This window comes from Ipomoea triloba, chromosome 7, assembly GCF_003576645.1.
Source record: "Ipomoea triloba cultivar NCNSP0323 chromosome 7, ASM357664v1".
NCBI classification, from domain to species: domain Eukaryota; kingdom Viridiplantae; phylum Streptophyta; class Magnoliopsida; order Solanales; family Convolvulaceae; genus Ipomoea; species Ipomoea triloba.
Window position 1 is genome coordinate 11,446,816 of NC_044922.1, and position 26,599 is coordinate 11,473,414.

The 26,599-nt window shown below is 32.9% G+C and overlaps 1 protein-coding gene and 1 non-coding gene across 26 annotated transcripts; one reads left to right on the forward strand and one right to left on the reverse strand.

Annotated features, from left to right (window-relative positions):
- Positions 1-8,245: 8,245 nt before the first annotated feature.
- Positions 8,246-13,224, reverse strand: LOC116025260 (eukaryotic translation initiation factor 3 subunit A-like). Of its 25 annotated transcripts, none has more exons than XR_004099644.1 (12): positions 12,850-13,203; positions 12,612-12,717; positions 12,149-12,248; positions 11,808-12,008; positions 11,467-11,566; positions 11,196-11,266; positions 10,579-10,660; positions 9,858-9,899; positions 9,289-9,293; positions 8,939-9,108; positions 8,678-8,836; positions 8,246-8,531 (listed from the first exon to the last, which is right to left on the reverse strand). XR_004099644.1 is itself a non-coding variant. In XM_031266427.1 (4 exons), the coding sequence occupies exons 1-4, from the start codon at positions 9,057-9,059 to the stop codon at positions 8,457-8,459; spliced, it is 237 nt and encodes a 78-aa protein (XP_031122287.1). In that variant the 5' UTR covers positions 9,060-9,108; the 3' UTR covers positions 8,246-8,456. The 25 variants fall into 25 exon arrangements, 2 of the variants coding, with proteins under 2 accessions (XP_031122287.1, XP_031122285.1); XR_004099647.1 differs by having other exon boundaries at positions 10,579-10,629; positions 12,850-13,201; XR_004099653.1 differs by adding an exon at positions 8,904-8,938 and having other exon boundaries at positions 8,678-8,758; positions 9,017-9,108; positions 9,289-10,660; positions 12,850-13,223.
- Positions 13,225-13,955: 731 nt separating this feature from the next.
- Positions 13,956-14,027, forward strand: TRNAT-UGU. Its single transcript has one exon. It is a non-coding gene; the product is annotated as a tRNA-Thr (tRNA).
- The last annotated feature ends 12,572 nt before the right edge of the window (positions 14,028-26,599 follow it).

Sequence of the window (26,599 nt, forward strand, 5' to 3'; positions counted from 1 at the left end):
TTTATCTATATCTTAAAACAATAAAACGAGATACAGCGTCGGTTTTTTGGAAAACCCGACGCCGTATCTCTATTTTAAAAAACACGACATACGATGTTGGTTTTGTGGAACAATCGACGTCGTATGTACTTATTTAAAAATTTAAAAAATATATATGACGTCGATTTTTTAAAGCCGACGTCGAATAATTTATTTATAACGTCTGTTGAGACTACGTTGGTAAAAAATCGACATCGTATGTCCAAAATAACCGACGTTAAAAGGTATTTTTGTAGTAGTGCCCACTCATGGTAAATAGTTAAATAATCATTTATGTTTATGTTTACAATATAAATTAAGGTTTATTCACATAAATGAATTATTAGCATAAGGCGAGTGTGTTAGTCACCAAAGTGGTCCACTCAAGGTAATAGCTAAATAATTATTTATATTTACAAATGTTTATTATACACATATATTTTCATCATTGAATGACACTAAAGGATTGATAAACATTTGTGATCATTAACACATGGTTCTAGCGGTCACCCAAAGGTGGATCAGACATGTGATTAATGACAATTCAGGAGATTATGATTCTTGTTTTGTTAATATGTAGTGCATGTCCAAAGAGGGCATATGTATTAAATTTAAACTTGATGAATAATCTCATTCAAGTATGTGTGAATGATACATGTCTGTAAATTGACATTGTATTTAAATTTGACCCAAAAGCGGATTTAAATACAAACTTAAGGTCTATATATCATAGTCTAAATAAAGTTTTGTTAACTCAAAACAATTGATATGTGAGATAAAAGGTTACAGTGGACACTATTGTATCATGCTATAATGGTGACAGTTATGATGTTAGTGATAATGGCAGCAAGTCTAAAAGTAAAAGAAGGGCAAGCATCCTATGAAGGTGCAAGGTGCGTTGAGAAAATGCAAAAATGCTATTTCTGTAACTAACCTAGGCACAAGAAGGCTGAATGCCTGAAGAAGATAGCTTGGATGGAAAGGAGAAGTTTACATTCAGTTTTAGTATGCTTTGAATTCAAATTGAGGTTCCTTCTAATACTTCGTGGTTAGACACTAGTGCTACAACACATGTTTCTAACATTATGCAAGTTTTCTGATGTTTCAACCTTTTCATGTGAACAAGATTAAACCTAGAATTAAAGGTATTGGAACTTACAGAATTAAGTTGGATACAAGCTTTTGCCTTGATCTTGAGAATTGTTTGTATGCTCCAGAATGTTCTAGAGCTCTTACTTCAGTATCTAGGTTTGACATATTGGTTTTTAACTTTAAGATTGGAAACATATGTTTTTCTTTGTATCAACAAAAAACCTTTTGAAATTTCGGTATTTTGTTGGATACTCTATATTGTTTCAATCTTAATGTAGACTTTATTAATTCCTTGTTTAATGTTATGAGTGAGGTTTGTGTTAAAAGAAGTGCACCAAATGAATCCTTAGCTGATTTGTGGCATAAAAAGTTTAGTCATATATCCAAATAAAGGTTATTGAGACTTATTAAGGTTGAAATTTGGTCTCAATTAGATTTTATTGACTAGAATAATGCATGTGTCGATTGCATAAAGAGATAGCAAGTCAGGCATGTATCAAAATACTCAGCCACAAGAAGCTTAGGATTACTTGATACATACAGATATCTATGGTTCTTTTGATGTTCTGTCTTAGAGTGGTGAGAAATAATTCATTACCTTCATTGATGATCATTCTGGGTATTGTTATATCTTCTTACTACATGAAAGATCTTAGTCTGTGGATGTCCTAGAGAAATTCATATTGGAAGTTGAGAGGCAGTTAGATAGAAAGGTAAAGACAATTAGATCATATAGAGGTGGTGAGTCTTATAGGAAAACATCAGAAGTTGGGCAAATTCCTGGCCCATTTAAGAAACTCCTCGAATCTAAGGGGGCATTTATGCATAATACACGATGCCAGGCACACCACAACAAAATGGTGTGGAAGAATGGCGAAATCGTACTTTTATGGAAATGGTTAGGAGTATGGTTAATAAACTGTATATTGCATGTTTCATTGCGAATGTATGTATTAAGGAAAACAACATACTTACTCAATAGGGTTCCTAATAAGGTTGTTTTTAAAACACCTTATGAACTATGGACAGGAAGGAAACCTAGTTTGAGGCATCTTTACATTTGGGACTGTCAAGCTAAAGTGATGATGTATAATTCACATGAAAATAAATTGGATTTCATAACCATTAGTGGTAATTTCATTGGATGTCCAAAAAGGTCTAAAGGATACAAGTTTTATTATCCTAATCATAGTACGAGGATTATTGAGTCTGGTAATGCTCGCTTCATTGAAAATAGCAAAGTCCATGGGAGTGTGGGAGCTCATAATGTTTAGATTAAGGAGTCATTGATGGATTCATGTTCATCAAGTGATCCTTTCCCTGCTGTAGTTCCTATTGCTACAAGTGCAGCCTTATGGAAATACTTTGGAACAACAACAACTAGATGCTCTAATTCCACATGAGGAAGCTATTGTAAGTGAAGATGAGGTTGAAACTCAAGTTGATGATCAAGTGCAAACTCAACAGGAAATGGCATTAAGGAGATCTACTAGATAGAAAAGATCAGCCATTTCTAATGTAGTGACTACATTGTTTATGCACTTGAGCATGAAAGTGACTTGAGCATTGATAATGATCCAATCTCATTTATCCAAGCCATACAGGGTAATAATTCTCATTTTGGTTATAAAGAGACTTTCTCTCTAGTTTCTAAAAAAGACTCTTTGAGAATTATTTTGGCTTTGGTGGCCCATTTTGATCTTGAGCTCCACCAAATAGATGTTAAAATTGCCTTTCTGAATGGTGAATTAGAAGAGGAAGTGTACATGGATTAGCCGCAAGGCTTCATGGCCACAAGAAAGGAAAATCTAGTATGTAGATTGAAGAAGTCGAGATATGGATTAAAATAGGCTTCCAGACAATGGTACTTGAAATTCAAAATTGTATTGTCATTTGGTTTTGTAGAGATCACTATTGCTAGGTGTATCTACATAAAGGTTAATGGAAGCAAGTTTGTAATCCTGGTATTATATGTTGACGACATTCTTCTTGATGCTAATAATAAAGGGATAATGCGTGATATTAAGGAATATCTTTCTAAAAACTTTGAAATGAAAGATAAGGGTGAGACTTCATTTGTGATTGTAATAGAAATATTCCATGATAGATCACAAGGGATTTTAGGTTTATCCCAGAAGGCTTACATTAACAAAGTTTTAGAAAGATATAAACTAGAAAACTGCTAAGAAGGTCCTATGATACTTACAAGGCACTAAGGACCACATGCTCACATATAGAAGGAAGAATAACCTGGAGGTTGTAGGTTATTCAGACTCAGACTATGACAGATGTTTGAGTAACAGAAACTCCACATTCGAACATATTTTCCTACTTGCTGGTAAAGCAATATCTTGGAAAAGTGTGAAGGAGTATGTCATTGCTCTTTCCACTATGGAGGCAGAAATTGTAGCATGCATTGAGGCTACAGATTCAAATCATCATGGTTGCGCAATTTCTTTTCTGGTTTGGGCATTGTCGACACTATAGCCAAACCAATGAGGATTCATTGTGATAATGCGGTAACTGTATTCTTCTCAAAGAATGACAAATATTAGGGGTAGGCATTTCGGTCTTCGGTTCGATTTTTCGGTGTTTTGGTTTTAAAAAAAAAAAATTAAACCATTCGGTTTAACATTAGAGTTCGGTTTGAAACGGTTCGGTTTCAATTCAGACTTAATTAGGTTCGGTTTACGGTCCCAAATTTCAACATTTCCTAGGCGACAAGGTGGTCGAGGGGGGGGGGGCACCACGTAACGGGGCGCCGTAATAACTAATTAACTATGCATGAATTGAAACATCACATAACCCAAATCCAAAGTCTAATATCTAAATATTAAATACCAACATAACAAATTAACAATTCAAACAAATTAAAATAAAAACTAAAACTGAAAGTAAAATTTCAAAACTGAAATTTCTTACTGGAATGAATTTGGAAATTCATTCTAGTTTTGGAAATAATATATATATATATATATATATATATATATATATATATATATATATATATATATTATTTATAAAAATATATACATTTATTTATATATTAATTATATATAATATATACTTATATTTAATTAAAAAAATTGTTCGGTTTTTCAGTTCGGTTAAAACCTGAACCAAACCGAATCGAACCGAAAAATTGAACGATTTTTTAATTAAATATAAATATATATTATATATAATTAATATATATATATATATATATTTCCAAACTGGAATGAATTCCAAATTCATTCTAGTTTACTAAACTGGAATGAATTTCCATTCCAGTTTACTGGATTGAATTTCCAGTGAAAATCATTCCAATTTTGAAATTTTAATTTCAGTTTTATTTTTTATTTTAATTTGTTTGAATTGTTAATTTTTTATGTTGGTATTTAATATTTAAATATACTTTGGATTTGGGTTATGTAATGTTTCATGCATAGTTATTACAGCGACCAGTTACGTCGCGACACCCCCCGACCGCCTTGTCGCCTAGGAAATGTTGAAATTCGGGAGTCGTAAACCGAACCGAACACCGAACCGAACTAAATCTGAACTGAAACCAAACTGCTTCAAACTGAACTGAAACTGAACCGAACTCTTATGTTAAACTGAATGGTTTAATTTTTTTTTAAAACCGAAAAACCGAAACCGAAAAAAATGAACCAAAGATCGAAACGCCCACCCCTACTAAAACATGAACCGATCAGTTTTTCGGTTCGGTTTAAAATCAAGCCGAACGTCTTTGGTTTTGTAACCTGAACCGTTTTGCCCAGCCCTAACAGATATAATAGAGGTACCAAGTACATGGATTTGAAATTTCTGTCTGTTAAGGAGAAGGTACAAAATCAAAAAAGAGTATCAATAGTGCATTTTTTGCACCAATCTTGTGATCGCGAATCCGTTGACCAAGGGATTGGCGCCCAAAACCTTCATTGGCCATGTTGGTAGAATGGGCATATTGGTAAAGTCCTTGTATAACGGTTAATCTTGCCATACATGTATGGATTTATGTTTGATTAGCACATTGGGTTGTTGATACTCTTAGATATCTATTCATGTTTTGACTTTGTTACTGTTGATGTTGATCACTTATTTATGCATAATTCAAAAGTGATAACATTGGTCTTATTTAATTCAGACATAAGGAATAAGGTTATTTCGGATTTGACCTTATTATTATGGTTCGAATTCTTATTAACTGTGATACATGGAAGAGAGCAGGATGCTATGTCAGGCCTGTAACCGCCACAATTCAATTAGTAAAGTTCGATGAGGTTGTGACTTCTACTTACTCATATTAAGTGAGCTCAAATTAAGGATTGAAAATGTAAGTCACGCTTATATGAATCAAGTGGGAGATTTTTAGAAATAATTTATTCTTAACGTTCATTCATATAATAAAGGTGTTATGCTTGTATGAATCAAGTGGAAGACGGTTAGAATTCTATAAGGGACTCACATTGATGATTAGTGATGTATAAAGATGAAATTACTGGGTGAAATTCCCTCCCTCTCATTCTATTAAAATTTAAGTCTATAAGCTTTAAAAGATGTATAATGAAAAAAGGTTATGGGTTTCCTAAAAGGAGGTTTCACATTCCTAAAGGGATTTTTATTCCTAAAATGAGATTTCTCATTCCTCTTGAAAGAGGTTCTCATCACATCTATAAATACCCAGGAAAACTCTAGGGATCATTAGATTTTAGACTCTAAGTTTTCTAGTCTCCATATCATCAGGAGTGAAACATTCTTGATTATTCAGGTTAGATTAGATCTCCAATGGAATCAAGTAAGTCTTTATCTTTATTCTTGTTTTAATTAAAAATCCATAATCATGAGCATTGTTGAGTTGATTAATTTGATTTACCTGCGATTCATTGTTATTTGTGATTTTGTGCTTCCGCATTCTAGACTTCTAGTTATAAGCGCTTAGAGGATTTTATTAACAATAGCAAGAAAGCCACCATAGGCTGATCGGGAGATACACCCATATGTTTTGGGTGGCAGACCGCGAACTCAGCGACGGAGGAGGCGGTGTAATCGGCGCTGCTCCCTATAGCGCTTATCCATTTCTTTCCAATTGCGTTTGCTGCGTTATATATGCCAATTCTCCGGTATGCATGTATTCCATTCTCTAGAACATATTTTTCATCACGTACTTGAATTCAAATCTTTGTCAATATTATTATGGTAATCTTTATGGTTTACGCTTTCCTTAGAATGACTACCATTTATTAATTGTAATATTTGATATATCTTCTCCCAGAAGGTTGAATCCCGGCTGGACAAATCATCTGGGAGAATGTAAGTCATGGTAACTCAACTGAACACAGAGGCTAGACCCCACTTTGAATACCCCACTTTGAGAGGTTGCTCCCACACTGTTACTGGTGAGACTCGATCCCTGGTCTCTTCTCCTAAACTTCACCCCTATTAATTTCATATTTGTAAAATTTCATGAGAAAAAGGCAAACAAGAACACAAAGAAACAAAACCCTTCTATTTTCGGTTTGTGCAAACATTATTTATGTGATGCACACACCTATTTAGAACCCTTATATGCTCAATGTGTGTAGTCGCAGTTTCGCAGTAATGCAGTCGCTCAAAGGTGATCTAGCTTTTTTCTCATAAGCATTGCGCTGAGACTTGATTCAAAATCAAAGGAAATAAGTAAAACCATGAACTCAATCTTCTGTTCCCCTCCCCCCTCCCCTTTTAATCCCCATCCATAAATCAAGTGATGATATGTATGTGTGTATTTATATCCATTTATCTTGTTAAATGTCATTGACTGTAGCTAAAATTTAGGATTTTACAAGAAACGTATCATAAGGATGGAGTTTAGATCAGAGTGCCTTTTTTTTTTCTTGACTTGAAAGGATGAGTATACCCCTGGCTTGGACGAATAGTCGAAGAGTTAACGGAAAATGTAACAGATGACTATTTTAGGTAAAGTTTTAGTTGTTTAAGGATTAAATCAAGTAAAAAATTAAACATGGGACTTTTACGTGAAAATTTGAATAGTCAAGGGACCCTAGTTGGTATAATCTCTAAAAATTATGTTGGTGTAATAATGTTCATTAATAATTTGTACATTTTGATTTATTTCCTTGTACAATAATAAGGCATTTCCAAAATTATCATATTTCCCTTTTTACTTTTTCATTTATGTACAATCTTTATTCTTTAGTAGTGGAATATATTATGTTTTTATATTATTATCATAAATAATTAAATTAATGTAAACAAAATGGAACTCATGTGTTTTTTCTTTATTTTCTATTTTTTTATATTCTTTTTGCAACTATTATCATCTCTGTGGTAAGAATTAAATTATACGGAGTAATAATATTTACTTAATTTTATTTGTTTCTTTCTACTATTAAAAAAATTAAAGCTATTATTTTTTGAATCTTCATTCTAAAAGAATATGAATGTCAAACTATAATTATTCTAAGAATACACATTGTCTTCTATTTATTTAAACAAAACCTTATTTGTTACGATGTAGCACAAATTTTAATTTCTTATTCCAAATCTACTATATATTAGACAAAATTTATTTCTACTTTAAAATTTAAATGCAAAAATTTCTCTATCTAATCAAATCTTATTAGAAGAAAATTAATATTTTAATGTCCAAAACGAAAATTAAAATGAGTAAATATTAATATATATGGAGAAATCATATGAGACAACCTCCCAGGAGAAAACTAAGAATCAATCTCAGTCTTACATCTTAAAAAATTACACGATTTTAATGAAATTTTAAAACAATGCAACATTTTTGTAATCTTCATCAACTTTATTGTGCAACTTTTAACACTATACAATACACTTCTCAAGATTATCTAGAAATGCACATTGTGTCACTAGTACAAAACAGGTTATTTGCGTCTGTTGAAATGCAAAACGCGTCTCTTTTACAACTGGTGCATTACGCTGAAAGTATGGACTTTAGGCGTCTTTTCTTAACAGTTGCCTAAAGCTGATTATAGGCGTTTGTTCTTTGACAAAAACAGGCGCCTATAATATAATGAAAAATTAAAAAAAAATAAGAAAAGGCGTATGTTTATGACGCCTATTCTTATTTTTTTTAAAGAAAAAAAAAAAAAAAGCAGTTCTACTACTCCAGTAGATTCTCTTTTAATCATATTCAAAATAATCGATTTTCTTTTAAACATATTCAAAATAATCTAATTTAATCATCCACAATAATCAATTCATTCTATCTATCAAATAATATATATCCTAATCATCCATAACAATCCATCAATTCTCCTATAGTTACACAATCAGAGTGGATAAACTTGAGAGTGCTTCCCCAAGTGCTTCTTTCATCATGGGAGGATAAATCATATTATTCTCACCCTGCTTAGAGTCTTGGCCAGAGTGGATAAGTGATTCCGAAGTCCTTCGGATTCAATATTCTGCATATAAAAATAGAGGCATATATATCACCAATACCCTTTCCTTAGGAAAAATGTATTATATAATTTATTAAAAAAATGACCAGCACTTAAAGTATGACAAAGCCACAGCAATAGGAATTACTGGTAGAAAGAGAAAAGTATACCTGCTTTCCAAAAAATACAGCACCCTTAATATGATCAGCTTTCATGGCTATGAGGTTGTGTTTTACAGCTTCCACAGAAATCTTCTCAACAACAAAGTCAAAGAAAGAGATCATTTTAGATAGGATATCAATCTGTATTGTTTGATACACCTGAGATACCTGAAGATACAAAATCAAGGAAACAAGCAGCTTTCAATTTCCAAAATACACAAGTCAAAGCGCTTACAATGGAGTGTCCTACGGATAACAGAGGGTGTGCACCTGCTGCAGCAACCTTAAAGTTTCAAGCATTTCCAAGGCAGGAACATACTGGGACAGATGAAGCTGAGGGCACCTTACCTCCAAGTTTGGAGATTTTGCTCAACAAAGGTTGTACTTTCATAAAGATCTTTCACCTCTTGTGTGACACATGCCATTACACCTTTGGATACCTACACAACATAACCAGAACCATAGAAAAAAAAACCATAAAATTCAGTGTTTAAAATATGATACTGAATTTTTCCTTAAGATATATTGCCTCACAATTAATGACTCATGGCATATGTCCAAATTATTTTTTTTTAAGCCAAGAGCGCATTGTAGAGGTCAAAATTGCATAAGTAGCTTACCAACTCTGACAGAAGTGAGATGCCCGGGAAAGTTGAAAAATAGAGAAAATAGAAACCATCAGTTAATAGAAAATGCACATCATGTTCATAAGAAGTGCATAGCCATATAAGAGGTAAAACTTAAATTACCAGTAGGCATCTCTAAAAATGTTTTAATAAACTGCAACAAGTACTAGCTCTCTCATCCTTGTTTTAATAATAAAGCAGCTAAAAGAATAGTATCCCAAGGTTCAAAAGCATTATACATAAATCCTACACATACATGCAAGTAAAATATCAATATCTAAAGCTTAAGCAATTCTAAAAGGGAAACTACTAGAACAAATGCCAAGGGTCACTAATATGTCTTGTTAAGATGCCATATTGATGTGAGAGCATGATTTAGCTACAATAAACAAGAAATTCATTTAGTGTTATCCAATGAACTTATGAACATTGAATAAGAAATTCATTCAGCTAGAATAAACAAGAAATTCATTCAGCTACAAAGACATGTACGGAGTATAATTTATGAACATTGAATCAGTGACAAGAAGGTGCTCCATCTAGCCTAAACCAATCAAAGTTACCTTCTATATATGTCTCCGCCGAGCTAAATATTTAAGCATCCTCTGCAGGCATGTAGTATGTATATATTTGCATTATTAAATAGATTATTATCATTAATATAATGCTCTTAGGCAGAAGGAAAATGCCAACATCCAAAACAACAGTCTATACAGAACCTAGTGAAAATAAAAATAAAATAAAACTTAAAAAGATAAAATGTAAACATATAGATCAGATCAGAACTTCTGTGCAACTCTTTATGGTTTGTTTAAGCAGATACTAAGTATAAGTGCATTGGTTCTTTGCAATGTTAACTAATAAGACTGCAGAACCAGATCTAAGCATGCATCACCACCATAGAGAATTCTAAAGCATATTTTAACTAATAATCTGTAGTATATATCAATTCTGTCAAAAAAATATCTAAAAGCTCTGTTTATCACAAACACATCAAATATAGTGATTCACTGATTCTCATTAATGAATTGCCAAACTTTATGATCTCATACATGCATATTAACTTCCAATCCAGCATTTCTATTAACATATAGCAGTAAGTTCATAAGCTAGAGTTAGAGTGCATAAAACAACTTTAACTTTGGCACAAATGCATTCAATATATTATAATTAGACGCAAAAGCATAAAACTTTGCCCCAAGAGTGAACACAAATGAAATTGTCTAAACCATACTTTCATAGTCAATAAAAAGCCAAATTGGAACTAGAGGTAGATGCTTATACCTGACCGGCTTTAGAAGACATGATAGCAATTGACCTCCTCAATTGAGATATCTGAGAGTAAAGATAAACTACTCAAAGATATCTGCATTGTAATAGAGTTAGTAGTATTCAAAAAAAAAAAAAAAAAAAAAAAGATAAACTACTCAAAGATCAAAAGCAATCTAAGAAGTTCAAAAGCAATAAAAGTATAAACCTATTGCACGATACAGATCAAGTAATCTATACATAAATAATAATAATAATAATAATAATACTCCGTAATAATAATTAAGTTCAATACACAAAAGATGCCATACTTCTAATATTCTTCACCTTCTATTTGCATTATAGTCGTTCTTCCCCAAATTACAAATAAAATTTCCATTTAATTTTGTTTGCATAGGCAAGAGCATTAGATGGCATGAGACAGTACTACTGTATAAGATTGACTATCCTTACATGGCACAAAAGAGAGTTTCCTTTATCAAATTGTCTGAACCTTTGACTTATAAACAGTCTTTTCCTAAAGAGTAAAGCATTAAAACCATGTTTAATACAAAGTATATAACAGATTACATAGTACAGATAAATGTAAACAGGCAACAAGATCCAGCATTTAAGGCTTCTGATATCCATACCTTTTCCAATCCTCCTTCTGAAATTTTAGTGCAATAGCTTTGGTTAGATCCAAAAATTCACCCAAATCAATCTGTAGTGAAAGGCTATGAATTGTAAGATTGAAACACAATTGCAATTTTACATCAGCATAGATAGATCCCAAAATATTCAGAAGATTAACCCTGTTGCTTATGGTTGTTCGCAAGAACTAATCTTAGTGCCTTAGAGAAAGAGATTCAATAACTAGCTATCAAACAGGACACATGAAAAGGATTTGAAGTATGAACTCACATTTCGTCTCCTTTACCCCATAATATAACTCCAAAGATAAAGCCAATAGTTATTGCCACGAACAACCGGACAACCTTTGGGATCTTCACTCCATCTGCCACTGCAATTTGAAGACAACACTTTCAAACCCGAGTAAGGATTAAGCATAGAGCCACATAATACCAGCAAAGAATAATAACAAAAATAAAAGAGTACCTTGAGGTCAAGAAAAGGAAGAAGAAACTAGAAATGTAAAATGAAAATGATAACTCTAAAAAGAAAAACAACACAGCAGAGCCAAACCACAAGCTAACATGGAATTAAGGAATACCATAAAAGAAGAATAACAAAGTTAACGACACCTCTCTTCGCCGAAACTCGTAGGGTCACTGCTCGTGGCCGCTGCTCACGACGCTTCTCTTAGCCGCTGCTCACGACGCCTCTCTTCGCCGAAACTGGTAGGGTCACCGGTCGTCGCCACTGCTCACGATGCTTCTCTTCGCCGCTACTCACAACGCCTCTCGTCGTCATAGGATTTTTCCCTTTAGTGGATAGGAGAAATGCTTGCAAAAAGTAAAGTTTTGAATATTAAAGTAGAAATAAAAAGATATATTTTGTTAAAATAAAAATTTGTGTTCCACTGGCAGAAGTTTATATATATCCATTATCCAAAGTGATTATTATGAGTTTTTAAGTAAAATACCTCACAATTGTTCCTTACACCATAGTCCTGAAGTTTAGCACCATCATCAAGCAGCTTCTCATTATGATATGAGAAGCAAAAATTTTCCTAAACATGCTTCCTGCAATTCAAGAATAATAAATCTCTCGGTAAGTAAAAACGGTTAAAAGCACACTAAAATATCATGGATCAATGTAACCATCAAGCATCTACTAGGCCTTGAGTATGATTGATGTATCCCAAAAACAAGATACTTGCTGAATCCACAAGAGGGTAGCATATAGATGAAAGAAATTCAACTAAAGAAAGACACTCCCAAAAAAAAAAAAAACAGTATGTCTCATGTTTTTCAAAATAAGAATATATGGTCAAATAGGAAAATATGCAGAAAGATAGAATATGCTCTCTTATAATGAATTATGAGCAGACAGTAAATCAACATCAATTTGCATATGGTGGTGCTGTGCAATTCTAAACCACATACCAACAAATGTGACGATTGCGCATCTTGGAATCCTCCACTTCTTCAATTTTCTTCCTAATTGCTTGTTTGAAGTCTTTAACCGTTGCAGAATTCAATACAGCCGCATCTTCAAGCAAATCACACAGAAATTCATTTATAAATCCATCATTCAATGCATATGAGAGGCTGACAATGGAGAGATCTTAAGTAAACAAGTAAAAATCATCTAATTGGAAACCAAAAACGGAGACTATCGTACCGCAAGCAAACGCCGCCTCTTCTCCTCTTCTCCTTTTTCCTCGACGTCTTCACCGCCGCTGGTCAAGCTCTTGGTCGTCGAAGCATCTCTGGTCTGCGCACACTGCTTCGCTGGTCAACGTCGCAGCTGCTACGCTAAGTTACCCCTCGAAGTTGTCCTTCGACTTCACCGCTGCTGCTCTCTCTGATGGTGGTCGCCGAGGTTTTATGTCGTCCCCACTGCTCCATCGTCGTCGTTGGTGGTCTAGCCTTTCATCGTCGCCGCCGCTCACTCGGATAGTGGTCTAGAATGCCATCTTCTCTTTAGGTTTGTGAAGATAGAATAAGAGAACTAGGGTTATATATATTTATTATTTATTTAAAATTGTAAATTTATAAAATTGGATGCTGTTGTGTTTAGAACAGTAGCGAGAAGTGGGCGCGTTTTTAAAATTGCATTTTTAGCATCAGCTGGGTTCATACAACAGACTCTATTGTTGTTTAAAATATTACAAATATGCCACCGTGTGTGTTTTAGTCTCCTTTTTCTGAACAACTGATGCCAATGGCCTAATTTTTATTGTCCAAAATGTACTAGTGTGTTATATTAAAATGTGCACTCCATAGTATTAAAAAATGTACTTGCACAATGAGAAAGTACAATGCACTTAAGGTTTGGATTATAGAGTTTATGATTTAACTTTCTAGTTTTATTTGATGTTTTAGTTTTACGTTTACTTTAGAGGTTTACTTTTATTGCTTACGGTTTACTATTTACGGTGTATATTTAAAATTTAATTTTTTTCGTTGAAATTTTTCAAAGTTATCTAGTAATATATTCTTTATTGTTAAAAAACTAAAAAGTACTATACAATTTAATTTTAAAATTTGTACAGTAAAATTAGTGATAATTACATTACATTTTTAAAAAAAATTTTGATTTAATCCGTTCAAATTTTACAAATATGAAATTAATTTTTAGTTTTTACTCATGGAAGGGTGGCCTATATATATAAAAGTTCATTTGGGATGTCTGACACAAAGGTTCCACAACTGTGGCAACGATAGTGTAAATGTACCGGATTGAAATTCAGAGTTATATCGAACAAATAGAAACAACAACACTTAGCCCCTATAGCTCAGTGGTAGAGTGTCAGTCTTGTAAACTGAAGGTCTGTAGTTCGATCCTGCATGGGGGCATACATGTGTGTGACGTGAGAGGCTGGTTAAGCAAATACTGTTTGGTTTGTACTGCATGGGGGCATACATGTATGTGACGTGAGAGGCTGTTTAAGCAAATACTGTTTCGTTTGTTTTTCTCTATGGGGGAGCAAATCATAATATTTTGAATTTTAATAAAAAAAATGTATCAAATTATTTTATTATGAATTTAAAATTAAAAAAATGTATAAATTAAAATTTTGTATGTCTAATATAGTTTTTTTTTTTGTGTACTATTGACTCTGTTAAAGTGTAGTATCTATTCATAGCTACTTTCTCAACCAAATGAAGCACAAATAGCCAATATTGCCTCCACTAAGGCTCGAACTCATCCCTCCCATGTGGGGGTGCAACTAGGTGCTACTAGACCACAAGGTCTTTGACAACTAATATAGTTCTTAATTATGTACATATAATTTGAATTTAAATAAAAAAATGAATCAACTTATATTATTGTGAATTGCCAAGTACTTTGTGCTTAAATGGCATGTAATGACTCTTCCATATGGAAGGTCATGAGATCAACCCTCATTCAAAGGTTCCAAACCATGTATATATTTATATAAATTTTTTATATAATTAAATTGATTTATTCCTAATTTTATATATATATATATACCATTTTTGGTCCTACTGTTAGTGAGGCATTGCCAATTTTAGTCCACTTCATTAATTTTTGCCACATTACGACTAGTCTTATTTAGTCCTTACCACTTTTAGTCCACCGTTAAAATTTTCGTCAAATACCTGTCCAAAACAGGGGTATTGTGATCTTTTCATGCTTTGATCATCTCCTTTTCCCTTTATAGCGGTTTTCCTTACGCATTTTCATCCAATGAAGAAGTCTGGCGAAAGCTATAATGTGGCTCACATGACTTTCACCGGACTCTTCATTGGATGAAAATGTGTAAGGAAAACCATTGCAAAGGATCAAGGAGATGACCAAAGCATGATAAGACCAAAAATATCCCTGTTTTGGACGGTCATTTGACGAAAATTTTAACGGTGGACTAAAATTGGCAAGAACTAAATAAGACTGTTCGCAATATGACAAAAATTAATGAAGTGGACTAAAATTGGCAATTCCCCAATAACAGTAGGACCAAAAATGGAAATCAGTCATATATATATATATATATATATATATATATATATATATATATATAGTTCTGGTTCCTATGAGAAGTATTTAGGTGAGGAGATTCTGTTACAAACATGAGAACCTCTCATTTGAGAAGTCACAAGGCCTTTAGCAATATTTGTCTTGTTTAAATGCGGTAAATGAGGGATTTGACTGAATTTAAAAATGACTAAAAGTTTGCCCCAAGGTAGATTAGTCTACAGACGAGAAGACACCTAGCGATAAAATAGCATACACTTCCTTCTTGGGTAGGCTTTCCATACCTCTTCCGCCACAAACTCTCTGTCGCCATTTATGTGGCCTACCAAAAACCTTGGAGACTAGAGCCCAGCAGTTGAAGTTGGAGAAGATGGCTCGCAGCGAACAGGAAAGAAAATCGGGAACAAACCTTTCACCAAACGGATTTGGACGAGGTATGTACTAATCCACAATGGCTGTTGAACTCCCTCCTCATTTAAATCCATATTTGAGCGTGTAGACACGTCAATTTGAATCTTAAAATGGGCTGACGAAATTATTATTGAGCTCAATTCGAGATCAATTGTTGGACTAATTTAATTAATTAGGCCATTGAATTAATTTAATTAGCCCAATTAAATTTGATGTTGGGTTATTTAATTAATTAATTAACTAGTCCAAGCCCAATTCATATTTTGAATTTAATTATAATTATAATTTAAATATAATTTTATTATATTTGAATTCGATAATTATAATTTAATTTGAATTAGTTGATAGAATCTTGAACCTAGACTTAATTGTGGCAATGTTCATTCCCTTAAATAAATAAATAATTAATTAGATATTTAGGGAGTTTGTTGAAGGGTAGTGGTTACATCCCCACTATAAATAGAGCCCTCATTTTGCATTTAAAACACACCTTGAAGATTGAAGACAATTTGAAGATTTGAGAGCTTTGAAGACATTAAACGCATTTCAGAAGCAGTTAGAGACTTGAAGCATTTAAAGATTTTGAGGCTCGTGATTATCTTAAAGCTTGACGGTTCCTGTTGAAGATCACGCCACTTGAATCTGGAAGCTACGTCAATTGAATCCTAGAGGCTATGCTATTTGAATCCCGGAGGCTATGCCACTTAGAACCCGGAGGCACTTTAGTAGAACACATCAGTGAAGAATCAGAGGATTATACAGAGATTTTGTACCTGCACCTTCAATTATACACACATTGTAATCTGATTTTGTGAATATATACGATTTCGATATTTTTGTGTTTACAGAGTGATTAAAGCTTTGCATGTCTACACAAATTAGGGAATAATGCGTATTAGCTACGGTTAGTTGAGGTAAGCTGATTTAGGGCTTAAATGTGTTCACCCATGGGGGTGAAACTCGGCTTGGTGGTGTGGATGGGGTCCTATACACTGGGAAACTAGTAGTGATTGTTTAGTAATTAGGTTCCCATTATAATGGAGTGAAAACTATGTCGGGTACTTGGTTGGTGGCTGGTAAGGGTTCTTGGACTAGGGGCGTAACTGGGCTGAGTGCTTTGTAATCAAATATTAGGTGTAAAAGCACTAAGTTGGAGAAGGAAGGAATGTGATGAAGGTGAGCGTTGTTGAGTGGAGATGGTGAAAGGACCAAGAGGAGTGAAATGGGGATAGTGTGTTTTTTGACTAGGGTGCGGAGCTTTGTTTAGGAATATAATGATATAGACAAATCATATTAATTGTGGTGTCCCAACTGTCTTGTGTTGGTGCGATGTTGTTAGACCAGGTTAAGAAATAGTGTTTTTATATCTGAATGTAATGAAATGATGTGCTTAAATGGTTAATGTCTACCTACTTATCACCAATTGGTTTTAAGTAGGATATGACAACCAGATAGCTAAAGAACTCTATGATTAAATGTGCTTGACTTATAGTAGTCATAGATGGGTGATCTATTGGGAAGTAAGTATAATGCAGTACTGAGATCCATCAATTGGTATCAGAACCGAGGTTACCGGTTCGAATCGATGGCAAGGCTAAAACCGAGTTCAGTCCTTGATGGGATGTAGGCGTAGGACAGGCCAGGGACAGGTGCTAGGAAGGGGATTGTTGGGCATCAACCGATTTCAGCCCCTATTCGATTCGACACGTGACGTTGTGGCTTACCATGGAGGGATGTGGTTAAATGGTTAATGTCTACCTACTTATCACCAATTAGTTTTAAGTAGGATATGACAACCAAATATCAAAAAAAATTTGTGGTTAAACGTGTTTGACTTATAACAGTCATAGGATGGGTGACCTATTGGGAAACAAGCATAGTGTGTAGCGTTGAGATCCATCACTCTCCCACCTCCTCAATGGTCGACTGCTCTCCCTAGTCTTCGGTGGACGGTTACTCTCCCACCATCTTAGTGGTCGACTGTTTATAAGGAAGGTACGTGCCTCGTACATGCATTTTCTTTTTTAGCTAGTTTTCGAGTTTTGTAGGACAATAAAGTGCTTAATGTTTGGCCTACAACGTCAGTGATTGCCCTGAGGTCTCAGTGGTAGGCCTGCAGCCACAACAGTCAGCTTTTAACATCAAATGGTCAACACATATTTGCTCCCCCATTTCTCAGTGGTCGACTCTATTCTATAACTGCACAGTAGTCGACTCCTCTCTCCCGCCTCTCGGTGATCGACCTATGTTCTCTCTCACTTCTAAATGGTCAGATTTCTTGTAGAGGTAGTTAGATTTCCAATGGAGTTGGTCAGATTTCTTGTAGAAGTGGTTAGATTTCTTAGGAAGGTTATCGGATTTCCTATAGAAGTGGTCGAATTTCCCATGAGGGTGGTCGGAGTTCTCGCTATAGCTAAATAGTGCACTTATGGTTGTACTTATTTTCCCTTAGCTAATTTTTTTGCCACTAAATTTCTCTTAGTCTAAGGTTTTTAACGAGGTAACCGACGTAATCCATGCCCCATATATTCAGCTCTAACTTAGTGGGCACACCATGGAACGCTCGACTTAACGACTACCACCACCCAAACGGTCACACCCATTTAAGGATGTGAGTAATACTGATCAGAGAGAAATAGAGACTTGGTATTTTGCCAATAATCTACTAAGGATGAACAACTGGTCAGAGATAGACTTGGCTTTCCAAGGAGTAATTGATTAGAAAAGGGTTGGGTAAGAAGTAACTGGGCGGAAGAAGACTTGGCTTTTAGAAGTGGGGAACTGGTCGGAGGATATTCTTAAGATACTTTCCCGAGACATCGACTTCACGAAATCTCAATAAAGTGGGGGACTGGATGATAGATGGTATACTGGGCTGACTGGTCGAACTAGTCAACCAAAAGGGCCTCGACCACATAGACCAGCCCAAGAAAGATACCAGTACGAAGCAACTTAGGAGTTTAATAGGGTTCGACTCATTATTCATTAATGTAATAGGGATTAGGCTTGCTATTCCTAGTATAATAAAAATTGGGCTCCTTGTCCCCAATGTAGCAAGGACTCCCAATATGATGTAGTCTAAGATTTCTATTCTTATAGGGCTTCTAGCCCAAAATATGTATAAATAGATTTCCATAAATGGGGAAAAAAGGAACCAATTTACACTATTCACAAGCAATTCTCAGTAATATAAAATATTTACACTCTCTATATTCTTTCTACATTCTTATATACTCGTTATTTTAACATTTGTATAAATACCCCTCATGGGTCATAGTGTAAGGGGTTCAGATTTTGATTTTCTAGCAATAATAATGCTTCTTGATCATTCTAGCACTTTTCATATTGTTTTACGATAGTGTTGGCCCGCCGACCGATTACCTTGTAGACGTAAAACCAACACACATTACTTTTAGATTTTATAATAATTAATACAAATCAATTAACAAAAAAAATAGAAAGCACAAATCTCTTATTCAGTACTCTAGCACAACTAATAACTATTTTCTTTTGCTGCGATGATGGCATTATGACCTTTTGGTTGCCATGTCAGTCGTTTGTTTTAGAAAAACAAAAAAACAAAAAAAAAAGTCTCTACCTAGTCATTTTCTTCATTCAAATTTGAACAAAGAAGAACACTTCCTCTTCTTCCAAAGTTTTGGACCAAATGTGTACAAGTAATAAAATGTTAAAAGGGCCTAATTATGTATTCAGTTTGAATGTCTAATTATACTTTTCACAAAAGTTCAAAAATTTATTTTACTCCATTTATTTATAATATTCTATCTTGACTTTTTATGAGATAATGATGAAATTTGAACATGCTCATAGTTAAAATGATGGTGTTAGCTCCAAACACTGGCTAATATATTTTTAAATTATTATAATTAAACATATTTATCAATTGTATAAAAAATATTTATTAATTAATATTTTAAAATTCTATTAAAAATATATTTTTATTGATAAATATACTATATATAGTTATTATTATTTAAAAAATATTTATAAAATTCTTGAACAATTGAACGCTACCATGATTTGCAGTACCATAAATCACACAATTCAACGCCATAAACGGGCCGTTTCCCACGGCTACGCGTTTTGTAGCCCACGTGGTTACATGTGGGCTTTCAAATCCATGTATTTTGAAGAGCTTTTTNTTTTTTTTTTTTTTTTTTTTTTTTAGTACTACTGATTATGTTCCACTATAAGTATTTATTCATAACTATTTTTTCAATCTATTGAAGTAAATGGTTTTTTTTTTTTTTTTTACTTTTTTGTTTCCAAATGTTTTAATAATTTTAGAGTATGGTTGGTTGGATGGAAAAAAAAAATTTAAGGAAAAACTTTTCCTTAAATTTGAGAAAAATAGAACTTTTCCCCGTTTGGTTCATAGAAATTTTTTTTCAAATGAAAATGTTTTTCTTAGTTTTGAGAAAAAAGTTTCATTTAGCGGGGAGGGTGTGATATTTTGTTTTCCATGGGAGTTGGAAAGAAAATATTACATGGTTGGACAATTTACCTTTATTACTTTTATTATCATTATCATATTTTGTATGAATATTGTAGTCTTTATAGTTATTATTCCTTATCATTTTAACCCAACCAAACAAGGAAATCAATTTGCCCATAAATTTATTTTTTACAAACTAAACAATGGAATCAATACTTTGGAAGGATATATAGAGGAAGATAAACTATATTAAGTATGGAGAAAAAGTATGTACTACAGTTTAGGATATATATATATATATAAAAGTATGTACTACAGTATATGATATATATATATATACTAGTTATCAAACGCGCGTTGCGCGATTAAACCAATGCCCAATGCGTATTTTTAAATTAGTATTCCTTAATTGGTTAAAGTAGTCATATAATAATGAGAGAAAAAAATGCTAAATTAATAAAAATCAAAGAAATAATCTCGATGCTTATATATTTTAATAAAACATAAAGAAATTATAAATAACTAAATTACAACTAAAGTAAGTAGAAACAAATTTACATGGGAGCAAATGGCGTGTTATTATTGTCACTTGTTTGGACACCGGTCTGACCATTTAAAATTCATGTGTAATTGTATTTGTGATCAAGTACTTTATAGTTCATCCGGACAAGTTTGATAATGACATTTGAGATGATGTACCATTTGTTGGTTTGTAAAGTGATAACATACATTCCAATGTCATTATCAAACACTATTGATTGAACCCGAGTTCCTTGCATTTAGATATAGCATTTACAATGATGTTGGTGGTAAACGAGAGCATCTTCATAATAATAATAATATTAATAATGATAAAAATAAAATAATAATAATAATAATAATAATAATAATGAAAAATTGTTTACTATTTACTTACAGTTTCATCCTCAAGGACGATGAGCGTATACTTTGAAAAATATGTTCATAAAGGATGTTATGAAATAATATAATGGGAACCACAACATTACATGCAATGATACAAGTATAGATGAACAGATTATACAATATATATATATATATATATATATATATATATATATATATATATATACATATATATACGGAGTATATATTTACATAACGATATGAGAACCACAACATTACATACAAGGATACAAGTATGAATGAACAGATTATACAATAGATATATTTACATAACGATATTAAAGTTATACTAATTAATGAGTATACCATCATTGATTTTTTCTTAAACTGTAATCATTATGAGTACAAATACAAATAATAGAATTAGTAGATAGTGTGTTGCAGAATATGTTAGGTTTAGTTTTGGGTGAATACCAGTGAGAAGGGGAGGGGTTTATATACTGTTATTTTGTGTAGAATAATTATTTAGTTAGGAATATATACAAAATTGTATTATAGAATCCTATTAAGACTTCAATATTCTAATTTTAAGTTAGGAATCTATACAGAATTGTATTATAGAATATTGCCAATTTGTTTGAAAACTGCAATAAAGAAACAAATTGCCAAAAGAATTTAATGTTAAACTTCCGTTATATTTAACGGAAAGAATTTGGTAAAATTATAAATGATTATGATATATTAGGAATTTAATTGGAGGTTGCACAATAAGAAGAACACAAAGTACAATATGTTATAGTAGACTATTACACCGATATTTTTTTTAGTTCCAGTTAGGGGTATAACATTATTGGCTCTTATTATAAGTGTAGATCATTACCAATTTTTTTTAAAAAATCTATAAAAGTCATTTTAAACTCTATAAAAGTCTATCATCGTAAAAATTTACAAAAATCTAGGGTCACACTTGTGTGAGACCGTCTCACGGATCTTTATTCGTGAGACGGGTCGGGTCGGGTCAAAGCACCATGCAAATGTCATACTTATATGTGCAAATCTCACACTTATATGCTCAAATACAACACTAATCAAAAATATAATTTTTGTTACTTATAAAAGAAAAAGTAATACATTTTTCATAATAAGTAATGTTGACAAGTATCTCTCACTTATAAGGGCAAATATAATACTTTTGAGGAAAAATGTAATACTTTTAAATCGAAATGTAAAAGTATTGTATTTTCCCTTAAAAGTATTACATTTACCCTAATAAGTAACAAAAATTTTATTCTTGATTAGTATTACATTTGAGCATATAAGTATGACATTTGTGCATATAAGTGTTACATTTGCATCTTGACCGACCCGACCCGACCCATCTCATGGTGAGACGGTCTCACACAAGTTTTTGCCAAAATCTATGAGACTCATGACTGAATATAATACATCCTTCATAATTTAGCTAAAATAAACTAGCGTTTGGTTGCACACTTTTCTGTCCTACTATAGAATTCTAATCTAATTACAATATTTGTTAGCAGGATTTTTTTCTAAAACCTGTTGCTATTGCTAATTACTTGATCCTAAATCCGATTCCAATTCCCATATCCCAACCGAACGTACCCTAAGTTATTTAATAACTTTTGTTTGGCCATAAATCTTGTCTTAATAATATTTTTATCTAATCCATTTGGACATTGAAAATAATAATGTTATTTCAAGAAAAAAAATGGATTATTTAATAAATTTAATTAATGGTTGAAAAGAAATAAGAAATGAAAGGAAAAAAGAAGTCCATATTAGTCTAGCCGATATTCAAATTGTTTCATTACTTTATAAAATATAAATATTTTGCATTTTAATGGCATTGAGTATTAAAATAATGGTTTAATTGATATTATTGAATTCGTTTAAGCTTCAATAAATATTACAAAAACAAATAAATTTATGAATAGAAAAGTTTATAAGCAAATCAATGAAATTCAAGTTTATTTCACCTTTAATTTCTTGATTTTAAAGATATTTTCATCTTTAGTTATCGATTTTGATTTATTGAAATTTTATTCGAATAATATATTGAGAAGTTGAATTTGTATTCTCCTCAAAAACAAAAAGCATGTGGCTAAAACTTGAGTGGATAATAGTAAATCAGCTGGATCCTGTACTTGGCGTAGCTGGTATATCATGGTAATTATTTGTCATTGAAAATTAATTATCATTTAGTTATTTACCACCTTTATATACAAGTACAGTCATCTTGCGTGGATTAATTACAATTTCAATAATCAGGAATCTCCCAATAATAAATTATACTTAAGATGATAACAAATCGCAAATCCTTGCCATGAAGACTGGTCAAACCTAATTAGTACACATTAGAATCTTTGCTTTTCTCAAATTTTTTTAAAAATATTTATCTGAAATTAAAATCACATTTGCCTCATTAAGTAGTTCTTCCAACATTGAGTTTTAAATTTTTTTATTGTTATATAATTTTAAATTAGAGCCAACGGCAATTTATATCATGAATCAATGTCCACATGACATTATGAACCTTGGATCGAAACGACGAGCTACAAAATTAATAGTTGTAAGGTACAGAATTTCATATCATAAGACACAAAAAATTACAATACAAGACACATACACATGTTATATATTTACTTATTTTTAAAAATCTGATTTAGCTACTTAATTTGTGTTTGTAGGTACAAAATTTCACAACAAAAGACACAAAAATTCATAACATAAGACACAATTACTAATTTGTTTAAAGTATATATAATTAATACTTTGTACAAAATTTCATAATATAAGACATAAAAAACTCACAATATAAAATACATACACATGCACTAGAGTTCACAGTGCACTGTAAACTCTGATCCATGGTATGGCGATTGAATCAATTGACTAAAACATACGGAGAATAATAAAGTGAGTATTAGCATTGGGAGTTTGGGATAAAAGCAGCCCAACAAAGGTAATCTTATTGGACCCATTTTTCATTCACACTGACATGTGATCTGACTTCATAGGACCACAAATTATTGCAGAAACATCATAAAATCATGCACACATAGCTGGACCAGATTCATGTGACCTAATTCTAAATAAAATACTTTTTTTACATTGAAGTTAACTAAACCAACATTATAGTATATGATGGTGTGTTTATTGACCGCAAAAATTCTGTAATTAAAACAATAATAAAAACATAAGAAACAAAAGCAAGAAAATAAGTTTATATATACAATGCAAATAATGGAGAATGAAAAATTTGATAATAGAAAACGAGAGAACTAGAATAAACACATTAAATTTTTTAAATCTTACACGGCTGGAAATCAACGAATTTCCGACCACTTTTCCGACCACCAAAAAAAGGTCACAAAAAGTGATTTTTTTCTCATTTTTCGTCCAGCAGTGAAATCGTCGGAAAGTGGTCGGAAATTTCCGACCACTTCTAATGTGTGGTCGGAAATTTCCGACCACATGCAAAGAAGTGGTCAGTAAATTATTAAATATGGATTTCGCCACGCCCGAAAGGATCCGCGACGACTTATGTGGTCAGAGTTTCCGACCTCCATTCTAAGGTGGTCGGAAATTCCGTCCACCTTAGAATGGAGGTCGGAGGTATTATCTTTATTGTAATTTTAAATTCGTGTCTTTTGGTTTCCGACCACCTGAAAGTGGTCGGAAATGTCTTTTTATATATACACCCAGACAGACTTTCTGTGTAGTTTCCACAGTTTTCTTCCTCTTTCTTTTACCTCTTTCTACTGATTCCTTCGTTTCTGCGGAAAGTTCTTACTAATCCACTCACAAATAGTGTAGAAATCATGCAAAGTATGTATATATATACTTAGAACTTTCATTTATTATGTCATTTTTTAGATCTAGTTTGGACTAACCTTTTTTTTTTTTTTTTTTTNGGATATACTTTTGCAGTTGTTTTACATGGCTAATATACCTGAACATCGAAAATGGATGTATAATCGATTGTTACCTGGAAGAAAGGGTACACTGATGAGTTTTTAATGGGTGTTGAGGAATTCGTAAATTATGCAAGCACACTTCCTGTATACATGGATTCAATGCAAATTAGGTGTCCATGTAGTAAGTGTAAAAATAGAGTACACTTGTCTGCAGATGATGTTCGTGTTCATTTGTATAAGAAGGGTTTTGAACCGAATTATTGGATTTGGACATGTCACGGTGAGCTTACCCCCTCAATACAACCTTATATGAACGAGGGCGCTAGTGAAAACAATCTGTACGAACAGATGGTTTTTGATGTAGCTGGTCCATCATTTTTTCCATTAAATGCCGAAAATGAGCAAGATGAAGAACCACATAGTAGTGCAAGAAACTTCTATGATTTGTTAAATGCTGCGAGACAACCTTTATCAATGAATGTTGGTGAAGAAACAGAGTTGGCATATACATTGATGATGATGAATATCAAGACAACTTATAATATTCCGCAGGTAGCAATGGATCAGATATTTCAATATAATAACCGTATGATGGGTCCCGATAATCGAGTGCCTACCAGGTATTATGATGCAAAAAAATTACTTACAAAGCTTGGTCTTGGACATGAGAAGATTGATTGTTGTGTAAACAATTGTATGTTGTACTATAAGTCTGAAATCAATGATAGGCAATGTAAGTTTTGTGGCGAGCCAAGATTTAAACCTTGCCCACCTAGATCTACTCGTGTAAAAGAGGTGCCCCGCAAAAGAATGCATTACCTTCCTCTCATCCCTAGATTGCAACGTTTGTATGCATCACATAGCTCTGCTTCACAGATGCGGTGGCATTATGAAAATCGCCGCGAACATGGTATTATGTGTCATCCTTCTGATGGTGAAGCATGGAAGCACTTCGATAGAAAGTTTCCTGATTTTGCAGCAGATCCTCGAAATGTGAGATTAGGCTTATGTTCTGATGGATTTTCTCCTTTTGGTTTCAATGCAAAGCCGTACTCTTGTTGGCCTGTTATGGTTGTTCCGTATAATCTCCCACCTTCAATGTGCATGACTACACCATACACATTCTTAACCTGCATTATTCCTGGGCTGAAAAATCCAAAAGCCAATATTGATGTTTATCTGCAACCTTTAATTGATGAACTTCAATTGTTATGGGAAATAGGTGTCTTAACTTATGATGCATCACTTAAACAAAATTTTATGATGCGCGCTGCGTTAATGTGGACCGTCAATGACTTTCCTGCATACGGTATGTTATCTGGATGGCAAACAGCTGGAAAACTAGCATGTCCTTATTGTCTTCATTATTCTAAATCATTTTATTTGAAGAATGGTCATAAAACATGTTGGTTTGATTGTCACCGTCAATTCCTTCCAATGAATCACTCCTGGAGGAAGAATCGAGATACCTTCGTCAAACGACGAGTAGAAAAATCAAGACCTCCACCAATTTGGACAGGGGATGAGTTGTTCCACAGTTTGGAAAATATCCCAAGGATTATTGATGGTCCAATTCATCGCATTGAGGGATTTGGACAATCACATAATTGGAAAAAAAAGAGCATATTTTGGGATTTGCCTTATTGAAAGGATAACTTGCTACGCCATAATCTTGATGTGATGCATATAGAGAAAAATGTGTTTGATAACATCTTTCACACGGTTATGGATGTCAAAGGCACAGGTAAAAATAAAGACACGC